This window comes from Mauremys reevesii, linkage group 19, assembly GCF_016161935.1.
Source record: "Mauremys reevesii isolate NIE-2019 linkage group 19, ASM1616193v1, whole genome shotgun sequence".
NCBI lineage: Eukaryota > Metazoa > Chordata > Testudines > Geoemydidae > Mauremys > Mauremys reevesii.
This window is the reverse complement of record NC_052641.1, coordinates 17,922,869-17,936,592: the sequence shown is the minus strand read 5'-3', so window position 1 is coordinate 17,936,592 and position 13,724 is coordinate 17,922,869. Positions and strand designations below refer to the sequence as shown.

At 45.4% G+C, this 13,724-nt stretch overlaps 1 protein-coding gene across 3 annotated transcripts in view; it reads left to right on the top strand.

Annotated features, from left to right (window-relative positions):
* VAV2 (vav guanine nucleotide exchange factor 2) overlaps positions 1-13,724 on the top strand; it is a 303,317-nt gene that overhangs the window by 229,507 nt on the left and 60,086 nt on the right. For all 3 annotated transcript variants that reach the window (XM_039506402.1, XM_039506401.1, XM_039506403.1), the window contains one exon: positions 10,360-10,462. In XM_039506402.1, the coding sequence (XP_039362336.1) occupies positions 10,360-10,462 (103 nt within the window). The remainder of the gene's footprint in view (positions 1-10,359; positions 10,463-13,724) is intronic.

Genomic DNA, 13,724 nt, shown 5'->3' with positions numbered 1-13,724 from the left:
GTGGGTGTTGTGTGAGACTCGTAACGGGAGCGGCGCTGCTAGAACGCAGCTTATGGAAATGCCCTGCAGAACGTAATCTGGGTGAAACCAATAGGATTCTATAGCAATTCCTGTGCGATCCTATAGCTCTTGCTTAGCCAGGAAAGATCACTCAAGGCGCCACCAAAAAAAAAAAAGTTTCCTTCACAAGCAGGTTTGAGGCAGGAAAGTAGCAGGATACTCAGGTATTGACTGAGCTTTATTTTCCTGACAAATTGACCCCTCTGCGCAAGAGTTCCCAAGGCTGCAAACAGTCAGGCTAACAAGAAGCCTCTTTAAAGCCAGAAACTAGCGCACGCAGCACAGTCCTGCAACAAAAATGTAAATTGCCCTTTGATCCCCCCTTGCCTGTTGGCCTGTATCTTGATGTTATCAGGGAAGCAGGGAAGTGGTACCACCTCCCCTGGCCATTCCATGATCTATGACCACACAGGATAAGGGTGGTGCCACCCTCCAGCATGTACAGGCAGCCACATACCTTGAAAGATGCGACTGTTTCTATCAGGGGAGTGCACATCATACAGATGCCATTGGTGTCAATGGTTTGCCCTGGTTTGAACAGAAGCAGGGTTGGACTCTGTCAAGTGCATACGATGAAGCAATCCCTGCAGTATCATTGCTCATATCCCATGTCTCTGTGAAGCTCTTAGCTGGGAAGGGGGAGACACTGTGGAATGCAGAATTTGGGTCCGCTGGACTGGGGTGAATATTGTGGAAAGTCACACTTCTTTCTAGTCAGTTTTACCTTTTGGTTTCTGTGTACATTGCTGATAGTTCTTGTGATGAGTCTTGCAATATTTGGGGGTTTCTTAAAGACCCAGCTCCTGGAGTCAGGTGATTACATGAGAATATCAGCTTTTATTTTAAAATAGTAAGTCTCTAGCTCTCATGGTTGCACAGAAAAGCATGGAAAAAGTGACCGCTAAAGACTCAAAAGCAAGGCAGATAAAGATCTGTTTTAAATAATGATAATTAAACCAGTCTCCTCATGGTAGAACAACTAGGGCTGGCAGTAGTGACGGCTCTGCCATAACACCGTGATGTGTGCATTGCTAGGACCACAGAAGGAACAAAGAAATAATTGATTTAGAAATACTTCATTGAAATAATTCAGTTAAAATTCATTTTTAAACTCCTTTTAAAATGTTTCTATGAATACTAGATTTTATACAACTTTAAAAAAATTATTAAACTACAATTCTGGCCTTACATTATCCAAGAATCTCCTTCCGAAGAGTAGTGAGTTTCAATCTATTTCCTTCGTATACAGCATCTTTCTCCAAACATATATTTGCAGTCAGCTACTTTGATGGATGCTAAACCTGGACACAGTATCTGTGAGATCTTTCTGTTCTCATCCCTAGATACCAAGTAGCGATGCTGCAGCTTTATGAAAAGTCCAGTAGAATTTAATAGAAAGTTTTAACCTTTCTCTGGGTTTTTTTTAAACACATTTTATAGACCAGAAAACTGTATCTTGTAGAACAGAGAATGATATTGCTGCTATACATTTTTAGAAGGTGACTCAAAAATCCTTCGGCAAGGAGATCGTTCTCTATAGACCAGGGTAAAATTTTCGAAACCACTGATGTGACTGAGGGAACTTTTGTCCTATTTTCAAAAGTGACTTCGGTCCCTTGACACAGAGGCTCCTTAGCAAAGGATCCCTGATTCTTTGCAAACTCCTCTCACCTCAGTCCTGACAAACTCACTACACCAAGCACATGTCTTACAGCGTATTTATCTATGAAGAGTAGCATGCAACTTATCTATGGAAAGTTTGTAACTTGTCAAGCTTCATAAGCATTGTGAGATGTATGTATATTGATGTAATATTTAAGGAATAATGTATTGATATTGAAAGTATGCTTTATGGACTTGGAGTAAAAATTAGTTACCAGGAGATAAAGTGTCTTGGTGATGGCCCATAGGGGGAATTATAATCCCCACCCCTGTTTACCCGATGATGTAATGCAAAGCTAAATTGTTTAGCCTTGCTCAGTCTCAAGACTTTTAATGGCAACTGCCAACAATCGAAACCACTTGAAGGTGTACAAAGGAACTTACAACAAGACAGGAGATTAATAGAAACAAAAGACTGTTTCGATATAAGATGGAGGAGGGAGAAACAGTTGGTATCTAGTCACTGAGGAAACCCCTTGTGGAGTGCAAGTGCTTTCGTGAATGTTTGGATCCTGGTTCTTGTGAAACCGGCCAGCTCTGCAACAGACACAACTTTGGCGGGGGGGGGAGACCTACTTTATTACATAGAAAAGGTAACTATCAATAAGCGTAGACCCAGGTTTGTGTTTTGTTTTGTATTGTTCCCATTTGTTCGCACCGCACTCTCTTATTTCTAGCTAAATCCCTATTCTTTCTTAAATGAACCTACTTTTGTTTATTAGAAGTGCTCATGAGTGCGGTGCATTTTACAGGAGTGGTGGTTTAAGGTGAAACTGGTGATCTGCAGTACACTGCTCCTTCGGGAGCAGAGGATTTGGATTTTCTGTGAGTAGCCAGTGTTAGGAGTTGGGTATCCCAGGGGAAAGCTTCAAAGGGACGCGGGGACTGGGGTACACGTCCTATTAACCTGCAAGGCAGAACCTGGGCTGGCACAGTCCAGAGGAGAGCGGCTGGAAGGCTGGTAGAGTTAGGGAGCTGACACCCACATAGGCAAGATACCATCACACTGGAGGCAGGGGATAACAACGTGACTCTGTCCTGGGTGCCCCCAGAACCATCACAGGCCCTTAGGTGCCTGAACCCCATTTTAATGAGACTTAGGCTCCTGTGGTCTTAAATCACGTTTGAAAACAGGAATGAAGCTCTTTTGAAAATTTTACCCCAGATCCTCTGGCTTAACATTGCACGTCTCTGACTGAATCAATGGACTGATGCTATTTATGTCATCTGAGCATCTGGCCATTGTTCATTGTCACTGTGGTGCCGAGTTATTAAGTTGCTACAGACTAAAATCCTCTTGATGTATTTTTTTAATAGTGGTCTATTTCCAACTGGGGCACGTGACTTGCAAAGATCGATGAAAATCAATATGCAAAAAGCACTGATGTCAACAGTAATATACAAAGCAGAAGGATTCTACAACCTACAGTCTGTCCTGGGAGATTCTGTCCAATCTACACGTTTGATAGTTCACCACAAGAATAGCAGTCCCTCTCCACTTCTCAGCAAAGGTTTAAAAGGAAAATGCTTTGGTAAATAAGGTCCTGAGATTTCATTATTGTAATACCAGCGCTGCTTGCTGATTGGAGCTGCTCTAGAACTTTGCATCTACGGAGCTATCTTAAATGACAGACTCGAATTGCTTCCCACCATCTCTCTGGTGATGTGGGTATGGTCATCCCCATTCTACAGACAAGGAAATTGAGGCACAAAGAGGTTAAATAACTTGCCAAAGGTCACACAGCAAGTCTGTCGCAGAGCTGGGAATAGAACCCCGTGTTCTTATTCCTGATCTCTTCTAACTACAGGTTCATCCTTCACTGTTACTAAGTGCTGGGCTGCATTAGGAAGCGTGAACAGTAGTGATTAACGGGAAAAGCCACAGGTGTCAAAATAAGCAAACAAAATTCCTGTTGAGGTGTTAATGGACCGTTCTGGAGCTTTTAATCATGTTAATTACTGTTATCAGTGAGACTGCTTGTGTGAGTAACAGCTACATGCATGACTCTCAGCTGCTCCCACACACAATTCTGTCATTGTTAGTGTCTCTTCTGGTTCTTAGTGGGATTTAGCAATGTTCCCTCGTCCCCTAAATTCTGACGCTTCAGCCCCAGGATGGATTAATGTAACTGATTCTTGTGTTTCTCAGTGTTTCTGTTGCAGCCTGTCATTCAGAAAATGCTTTGCACTTTGATATTAGGAGCATAATTGCAGTGCAAGACCCCAGTCTTGAGAGACAGCTTGTCTGTCTTGCCAGGGTCCCTTAACACTGAGCGATGGGCTGAATGGAGGAGGCCGGAAGGGGGAGTTCTGAGCCTCTGTGCATTGGGGTTCTTGAGCCACTGTGCCTGTGGGGACAATCTAGTCCTAATGACGTTGCTGCTAGTCAGTGGCTCTAAAAGCCAGCAGGGTGCTTATGGTCAAGGGTGGGAACCTTCGCAAGAAGCTGAATCAGACGATTAAAGAGGAAAGGAGGGGAAACTCCGGGAGAAGTACACCGGAATGAATGTGGGGATGGAAGAGTCAAACCCTCAGTGAAAATAAACCACAGAATCAACTTTTACCCTAATAGGATTCTGCCTGATGCGCCCCATGTGATATTTACACTCCATTGTCTGTAACATGTCATGCGACTCACTGTTCATTCTGTATTCAGCGTCCCACGCTTAGTGGCTGGTCCACCGAGGATGGGAGCCTCCTACTGCTGCCGCCTAGAGGAATGACTCCTTTAGGTCAAATGGCAGAGACTCAGGATTTTAGTGCCTGAAGGCCTGGTTTCAGTTCCTGGTGGTGGACAATACACATGTAAAATGACTTTTAAAAAGACAGGTTTCCGAGAGGCAGCCGTGTTAGTCGGTTTCAGCAAAAAGAGCGAGGAGTCCTTGTGGCACCTTAGAGACTAACAAATTTATGTGGGCATAAGCTAAAAAAACAACAGTCCTGAAGTCCCACCCCCTCCTGATTTCATTTGGTGTAAACTGCCACATGGATTTCTCATTCTGAAACCTTGGCCTGACTGTCAAAGGTGCTGAGCACCAGCATCTCCCTGTGACTTCAGTGGGTGGTGCGGGTACTCAGCACCGTGGACATTAACCCATCTGTGACTTTCAGCCAGCTTGTAACTCAGGAAGGCCACCCCACTCACTCATGTGGTTGTGGTTTACTCCTGGGCCTTAATCGAGTAGGAGAGCTTGATCCTCGCCCTGGAGAGCTAGGAGTTAAATGCTGGTTGCTGGAGAGTGGAGTTGCGCGGGGGAGGTTTGTGTAGTAGGTTGTCCAATGTTAGCTGCAGTGAAGGGCTTTCTTCCTCATTTTGTCTGCTTCCCACAGCCTGCGCCCTTGGTGGTGACACCCTGGTTGTTGCTTGCCTTGTTCTATTTCTCTACCTAACATCAGGATGGTACAGGGCTGTCAAGAGAAACTCTTCAGGGGTAAATGGCGGCCCCATGCCATCTATCTAGAACAAGTTAACGACGCTGTCTCTTCTGTTTATCCTTGGGGGCTTTGGCAGCAGGCTGGCAGATCTCTGTCACCAGTGTTGAGACTTCCCATCATTCAAAGCTCTACGTGTTATTGAGCTGGGCCTCATGAGGCTGGGAGACTATCAGTCAGTCTGTCTACGTTTTGGGCCCGTGTGACCAGGAGACATTTGATCTACAGAGTTGGTTTTGTTCCAGTCGTTCCCTGTGGTCAGGATGCATGTTAGAGTGAGGACTGCGGGGAAGCCAGCGGCAGTGCAGGAGCTGGAAACAGAACGATGCTCTGGCACCGAACACTGAGACTTCTAGTCGTGATGATGCAGTAGATGTGGGTGCTGGGCTGGCATTGTTCAGGGGCTTCACACGGGGCTCTTTTGTCTTGGTCACCCCGTCCATCGTCCTGCTGGCTGATAGAAGGAATAGCAGATGCGGTATTAACTCAACCATAAGCTTCCTAATGACTTTCCAGCCACCGAATGATGCATGGCGATGCAGCTAGAAATCTGATGGGTGCCTGCTGGAATGGAAGATAAATGGGGAGTCTGGAGGTAGTCGCTCTAGCTGTGGAGAAGAGCTCAGAATACAAATATTGGGACAGATAATAACTGCAGCGACGACACTTGGAAGAAGGGAAGATGGATCGCTGGCTATTAGTGGGTATTACAGCAGCTACAGCGTATCGCTCGGTAGGAACAGAGTTGATACAGAACACCGGTGCATTTATTTAAAAACAGACTTTTATTGACTACATCTCTATTTAGAAATGGAAATAATGGCACGTAAAAGAGAAATAAAACCCACTTTTGCAAATATTTTCGGTCTTGTTGTCTGGCCAGCCCTGATCCTGAGTTGGATTTTGTGTCTATCTTATTCTCTCCTTCTATGTTGCAAGGCATTGGGACTTCTACGTGCTCCCTTCTCTTTCTGGCAGAAGGAGATGTTCTTCGCACAGCTAAGAATGTTTGTTTGCCCTCTTCAAAGCTTTTCGGAAAGCAGGCCTCTCAGTCAACTATGATTCTGCAGAATATCACATTATTCTCGGTGCCTCTTAGCTACCTCTGCATTGATGTGTTAGCATCTTTGGCTGGGTCAGTCAGCAGTTTGCTTTGAGTTTCATCCTGGAGAGTTGTTTATATTTTTTCTAGGGAGAGTTAAAATAATTCAAATCCAGGCTTCTAAAAATACATTGCCTAGCACAGAGACAAGTTAGAAATCGCTCAGGGAGTGGACTCAGCCATTGTTCAACCCAGATTCTTCTCTTGGGAAGATATTGATGGTCAAAGATCATTTTACCCACAAATTTGGTATTTTGCACTAAGCTTAGTGCAGGTAACTCTATTACTGCAGCCTAAAAGAAGCAGGGTGGATTTGCTTAGATTGCAAGCCCTTCAGTCCAGGGACCATTATTATTATTATTTGTATTACCATGTTTGTACAGTGCCTAACGCAGTGCATCGCTGATCAGTGACTGGTACATGCTACCTCAGTATAAATAGTACATCGGAATAACTGAGATCAACATTTAGCCTCTCTTAGATTTACTGAGCCACTGAATGAAACAAACACTGTAAATCCAAAGTCCATGTTTCTTTTATTTTCTGTGTGTGTGTGTGTGTGTGTAAAGTAAAAGAAATATGTTTAAAATCAAGCTGAGGCCAGGTTCATGTTTCTAGTTCAATATCACCAATCCCAGGTGTTCAAAAATCATGAAATTGGTGTAAAAATCATGAGACTTTTACAAAATGTTGGTTTCTTCTCATTTGCCTTCTGCTTTTTTCCCCATAAGTCTTTAGGGTGCACTTGAGTTGTGTTTTCAAGTTTTTCTCACAACCATCAAGGTAGAAACTCACTCTGTAACAACGAAAGCTGAGATTTGCATGTATTCACATGACTCCAGGAGCTGGGGCTTTAAGAAACACACCAAAAATCACAAGACTCACAGTAAAATCATGGGAGTGGGCAATGGCTATTTGAATGTGGCTGTCATCTCGGTGTCTTCCTCTTGCATCCTGATTTCCTCCGTTGGACCTGTGCACTTGTGCAGAGTCCCATGAAAGTCAGCAGGGCCCCATGCACGTGCAGGAGTACATCCATATGGATCTGACTCCAGATCTGGGATCTGTATCAGCACAGTGGGGCCCAAGCAGAGTCTCTGTGCGCTGCCATAATAATTATATTTATTAATAAAAAATAACAACAATAAAGATCTGTTGCTTAAATATAGTCTCTTTGTGTGCTGCTCTCCCCTCCGCCTGAAGCTTCCCCTGTTCTTCTGGCTGTGTGGGGATCTTCTCTAGCATTTCAATGACTTGTGCAAGCAAAGGTTGCCAGAGCACAGCTTTGAACACAGGATGCGTGATTCTATCACACACAGCGTTTAAAGAAAGCATTGGCACAGAGCGGCAATATTTCCCCTTGTGCTACAAGAAACAAAGCTTTGTGTTTAGGTTGCAAGATTGCCACAAGCGTTTCTGAGTTAAAAGAAAGGGAACAAACACAGTTCCGATGCCCTTTTGGAAGTTTACAGCTCAGGCAACTGTTAGCATAAACTTGACCTGACAGCTCAAGGTCTCAGAGAGCCACATCTCTGTTTTAACCCTGTAGAATTTATTAAGCCCATTAACACTTATAATTAGGCTTGGAAGGATTAGATTTTTATCGGTAAACGTCGATTTCACCGTACACACAGAAACTGGTGACAAAATATTTTCTTTGCTGAGGATCAAAATGTGCAGATTGGTAACGAAAGACAAGTGCTGCTTGAGAACTTGTTAGAGTTTGATTTAAGGACAGTTACGTTGTATATTTTGATATGTGATGTTGACAATTTGGGTTATATAAAGCTTTAACTTTTTCAATTTCAGTGTCTACTGTTGTTAAACAATAATCATCTGGACCCCCTCCCTTGCCACCCCCCAATAAATGCCCACAATTGTGAAAATTTAAATTGATTAAAAAATGCTTAAAAATAAACATCGATGTTACCCATCAAAATTATTTAAAAAAAATAAAAGCGTAATTGTGCCAAGCCTACTTCTAATTATGCCCCAGGATACGGACGGCTTTGGAAATGTGGGTAACAGAGTGTAAGTGTGGTATCAGACATATAGGAGATGGTCAGAGTAATAGATATTTAGCACCTGAAAAATAAGACTGTAAAAATCCTACACAGAATTATTTTTCTGCTGCTCACAGTCGCTCATTCTGTCTCTGCGGGGTACGTGTATGTGCCAATGAAGAGCTAGATTCTAAGCTCTTCAGAGCTGGGTCTGTGTTTTAATATGTGTTTGTACATCAGCTACTACAGGCAGGTCCCAGCCCTATTTGCGGCCTCTGAGTGCTGTTACAGTGCCAATACTACCACTAAAGAGCATATGAGCTACTGCTCCAGGCCCCCCTGTGGCCCAGATTCCTCCCTGGTGTACATGAGGGCTAATCTGTTGGAGCTAATGGAGCTGGCCCAGGTCTGAATTTGGCACCATGATAAAATGCGAGATCCATCAGCTGGTGTAAATTGGCTTAGATCCATCTGAGGCAATGGAGCTACGCTGATGGATAGTAGCTCAGGGTCTGAGCCGGTGTTTACTAAGTGGAATAGGAATAAGTGGCCAATTGCTTCATGTGCTGACAGTTCATCAACGCCATGGGGCAGCTGAAAGAGTAACCAAGTGTCAAGAACATTGATCCTGTTTCTTTCATCTGCGTCATAGCGAAGAAGCAACTGGGTGCACATCTGTGTTTTCAGGGGCCCCATCAGCCGCATGCATTTCTCCCAAGCCAGTCGGAAGGCAAGTTTCTGGAGGAATGAGCACAGGGCTGGGAGTGAGGAGGACTTGTGGGCTAATGTTGGCTCTGCCACTGATTCCCTATGTGACCTTGGGCACGTCCCCTTACCTCTCAGTCGGTTTCCCCATATGTAAAACGGGGTAATAATGCTCTCTGGGGCAGGGACTCTCACTCCGTGTTACTATAGTACCCTGCATCTTGGTCCCGATCTTGGCTGTAGCCTGTCTACACTGCACACTAAGCCCTGGTCTGTGGGACCCAGCCTTGTAGACCCAATGTTCCCAAGCCTATGCTTGAGCGTCCACACTGCATTGTAAACCTGGGTTTACCATTGCTGAACCCAGATCTCTGTCATGCTAACATGTCCAAACTGTACTATGCAGGCCTTCTGGTTCAGGTCTGCGGCTTGAGCTGCATCCACACTCCAAAGTGACAGGGCTCAGAACCAAGTCACGGTGGGGCTTGGCCTCTGACCCACCTGCCTAGCAGGGTCCTGAGTGCTTGCTGAGCCGAGTCAGATGATCTGTGTGTGGACAGAAGAGGGCCTTGGGCTCCACCCGGAGTCGAGCCCAGGCTTAGTGTGCAGTGTACACATCTCCTGGGAGGTCAGACTGGATGATCACAATGGTCCCTTCTGCTCTTGGAATCGATGAATCTGTGAGCCTCCCAGGGGTGTTGGCAGGACTAACTAACTGATGTCTAACCAGTGCTTAGAACAGACAACGTGCTATAAAGAGCTGCAGTGTTTGGGGCCAGGAGGGGAGCCAGTTTCTTTTGATGTTTGAAATAGGCTGGTCTGTTAGAAGTAAGACAGCTGTGGAGTTTTACCTTAGACGCCAGTGTAAACGTAGGTGTCGTTTGGGTTGCAGTAGTGCCCATAGGCCCCAGCTAACACCGCAAATACTTAGCGAGAAGGTCCCTGTCCTGGAAAGCTCCCAGTCTAATAGAGAAGACAGACAAAAGCGGGGGAGGGAAATAAAAGTGCACAGAGAAGTGAAGTGAGCTGCCCAAGGCGGAGCCAAGAGTAGGACCCAGAGCTCCTGACTCCCACTCCAGTTTCCTATCCACTAGACCGTGCTACCTCGTGATGGTGGTTACGGTCCCTGGGTTTACACCGCAAAGTGTTTGTTTTGCATCGTTCCAGCATCCAAGTGGGAGGCGTGGAGGTGAAATCATACCACGGTAGCTGATACCAAAAAAGTGCCTCCTTAATGCAAAATGGGAAAGAGAAATGAGGACATTACCGGTTTTGGGGGGGTTTCTCCCTCTTCCCCCTCCCCCATTCTTTACTGGATGCTATGGCTCACTTGCAATAATCTACCTATAGCGAATGTATCCCCATGTTTTCTAAATCCTCTTGTTTTCCTTTCAGTGAACATGATCTGGGGGAGGATATTTACGACTGCGTCCCTTGTGAAGATGAAGGCGATGATATCTACGAAGATATCATCAAAGTGGAAGTTCAGCAACCTATGGTAACAATTGATGCATTTTAAATACCATAGCTTGAAGGGGGTTTAAAAACAAACACGCAGTGCGCCCACCGATGGAAGATAATGATCTCAAACTTGTTTGAGTCATTCCTTGGAAATGAGCTGGGTGGCAGGGGAAAGGGAGACAGTGAGAGGAAGAGTGATCGAGCTGATCCCGTAGGGTTTCTCAAAGGCTTTCCATGGTGCTGTCATCTAAAGGATGGGAGGAAAGAAGTTCTAAGAATCCCCATCGTGAAGGAGTGCAAAAATACGAACTCGCTGCTGAGCCAAAGCAGCGTGTGTCACTTCATCCCTTTCTAAGGCGAGCGATGTGACTCATACCTGCACAATTAGCCGGTTGTGTGTCTGACGCTGCAAGTATTCTTAGATCCAGGTGAGGGTTGGCAGATATTTGCAATGAAAATGTAGTTTTTCTCTTGGGTATTTTTACTGTACCACTTAAAATCTACCAGCTCTGGTATATCCCAAGGCTGAGATTTACAAAGCTGCCTAGGAGGGTTGGATGCCTGAGTCCCTGAATTAATTGTAATGGGTATTTGAGCATCCAGATCCATTAGTCAGCTTTGAAAGTCGCAGCCAAAAGCTACACGAGGTTGGGAATTGTAACAGGGCTCTAGGTTCTACGGGGCCATGGACACCAGTGGAAAGGCTCATGCTGATTTCAGTGGGCCTTGGATCAGTCCCTATTGCTTCTGTGGTACCAAGCTTTGAATGGAATCTCTCAGGAATGAAATTCTCCCCTGTGCAGAGGGGTCGGGACAACACTGACAAACCACTTAAGTCCTATTTTGAGGACTTAAGTGCTGCCTACGTTACTCTGCATGGCAGAGAATTTCTTCTCCTCTGTGAACGAAGCCGTGTGTTGTCTAGGAACAGAGGGGTATATTACACTGAATGCACATGGAAAATGTTCTCCTGGAGCATGCTACCAAATAATTAGTATCATGAAAAAGGATAAAAGCCAAGGAGGCTCTTTTCCCAGCTAAACATTTAGATGCACTACTTTTGTTGTTTCTGCTGATGGAAAATTTCAAGAGGAGCATGAATGTCCAAACTTCTTGAGATTCATGTGAAATTCTTCCACCCCCGGGATCCGTGTAGATTCTAATTACTGTCTTCTGGCTGCACACTACAGCTGCCAAGATTCATAACTCTGGGAGAAAGCAGGATAAATGGACAAGTTCACTGGTCAATTAAATTCCCTGAGTGAGGCCTGTAATCATAAATCACAGATCGCTGCAGCTGGCAATCGGAGGTGTGGGTTGGCAGGAACTTTGCTTCGCAGAGTCCGAGTGAGCCCAGGATGCAAACTCTGTCGTTGAGCTGCCAGGAATGTGTGCTCTGATCTCTCCTCAGTGCTACACCTGGTGTAACTCATAGATGTCGACGGAGAGTCTGCTAGTTTAATTGGGATCAGAATCAGAGTCTCTGAAGGCCCAGCCTTGAGAGGGTGCACCCATAAGTCAGTGTCAATTGAGAGGGCTCAGCAATGCCCAGGGTCAGGTCTTGAGGCTGTTTCTGTGCTAAGCACCGTGATAAAGGAATTCCCACTGGTGCTAGTTCTGGGTTAGCTGCACTGATCTTAGCGCCGGTGGAAACACCAGTAGCTACTTGCATTTTTATCACTAAGGCTACGTCTACACTACAAGTTTGGGCTGGGATTCCCAGCTCCCCTAGACATGCTCTCATCTGAGCTAGGGCACTAACAGTAGGAGTGTAGCTGCAGTAACAGAGGCAGCAATGGCACAGTACAAGCTGCCACCGGTACATACCTCCGGGGTTCAGGCGGGTTGTACTCAGGGCAGCTAGCCCGCGCTGCCACGGCCACACGACTAGCGTGAGTGTGTCTACACAAGCTGGGAATCAGACCCCCAGCTCAAAGTGTAGATGCAACCTAAGAGCTAGGACTTCTACTGATGCCGTTAGTGGGATTTTGGGGGTAGAATTCCCTAGTGCAAGTAAGGCTAAAATGAAGGAAAACCTCCCTACTTGTCATTTCCCCCAGATTTCTGGAAGCAATCTGTGCCCGACGTGCTTCTCGTAAAATCCTGGGGTTCGTTCACACTGGTTGTGATGGCCCATTTTGCATATTTCATATTTACAACCTCAGATTTTGTAATGCTGTCCTGAATATTGTTGTTAATGGCTGATTAATAAGAGCTTTAGCCTCTGATTTAAAAATCCAATAAACCATTTCCCTTCCCTCAGTATCTTCGAAGTAACTGCTGAATGCTTTCAAGTTAATGCATGTTGGTAAAATGTGAAGATGTCAATAGAAAATGCAAGTTAAAAGACGCAAACCAAATATATACATCCATGCACGCTGTTGTTCCCAAGCAGGAGTCTGCTCCCATCAGAGGTTTAATTTGCTTTTAAATGGGTATAACAAGTGTGAGATTTATTTTTATAGCTTTCCAAGGACTTCAAGGAAGGTGGTTATTGGAAGGCTTAGAATCAGACTGATGTTTTAAAGGTGCGGCCCCCTGCTGGCTGTAACAGCTCCATGCTGTTTTTCTCATGCCTGAGTCATGAGGCTTTGATGCACCTCTCTGTTCGGACACAGGTTGAGATCTTGGGCTATCACCATCGGTTTGAGAACAGTGTGATGATGCAAGATGCAGGTTTTGTGTATATAGCCTCAGTTCAGCAGAAGGTGCAGCCTCACTTAGGCTGATTCCCGGGGCAAAATGGAGTTTGCAGCTACCGTAGCCTGTGCTGCTGCAGCCCGTGCTACCCACGGCTGCTACACTATTTTTAGTGTGCTGGTGCAAGCTGGGAGTCACACCGCTAGCTCATAGTGTAGACGTAACCTAAAGACATTCAGCCCGTTGAACTAGTGGGGACTTGGGACTGAAGTGCTGTTAGCTGAGTAGGTGCAAACCCTGGCTTGTCCCCAGCCACATTGAGGCTGGAATTTTTGGCCGGGTTCAGCACTCCCAGCTGGAGCTGGGTTTTCTGAAGAGCTCAGCACGTTGGGTATGGGGCTTTTTTGAACATCTGGTCTCAGTTGTGGACGCTGTGCAGTCTCCACCATGTAGGGTGACCATCAACGGGATCTTGCAGCAAGGGGAAACAATATCCAAGCCACCCTAAAAATGACCTTTCAAGCAACAACCACCTTCTTGGAGGCCCCCTTCAAAAAAAGACTCGATTGTTCTGAAGGAAAACTCGAACAGTAAGCTCCTTAAGACACTTGCAAAGTGCCCTGTAGTGAGAGACTTAGCGGGTGTGTCTACACTGCCCC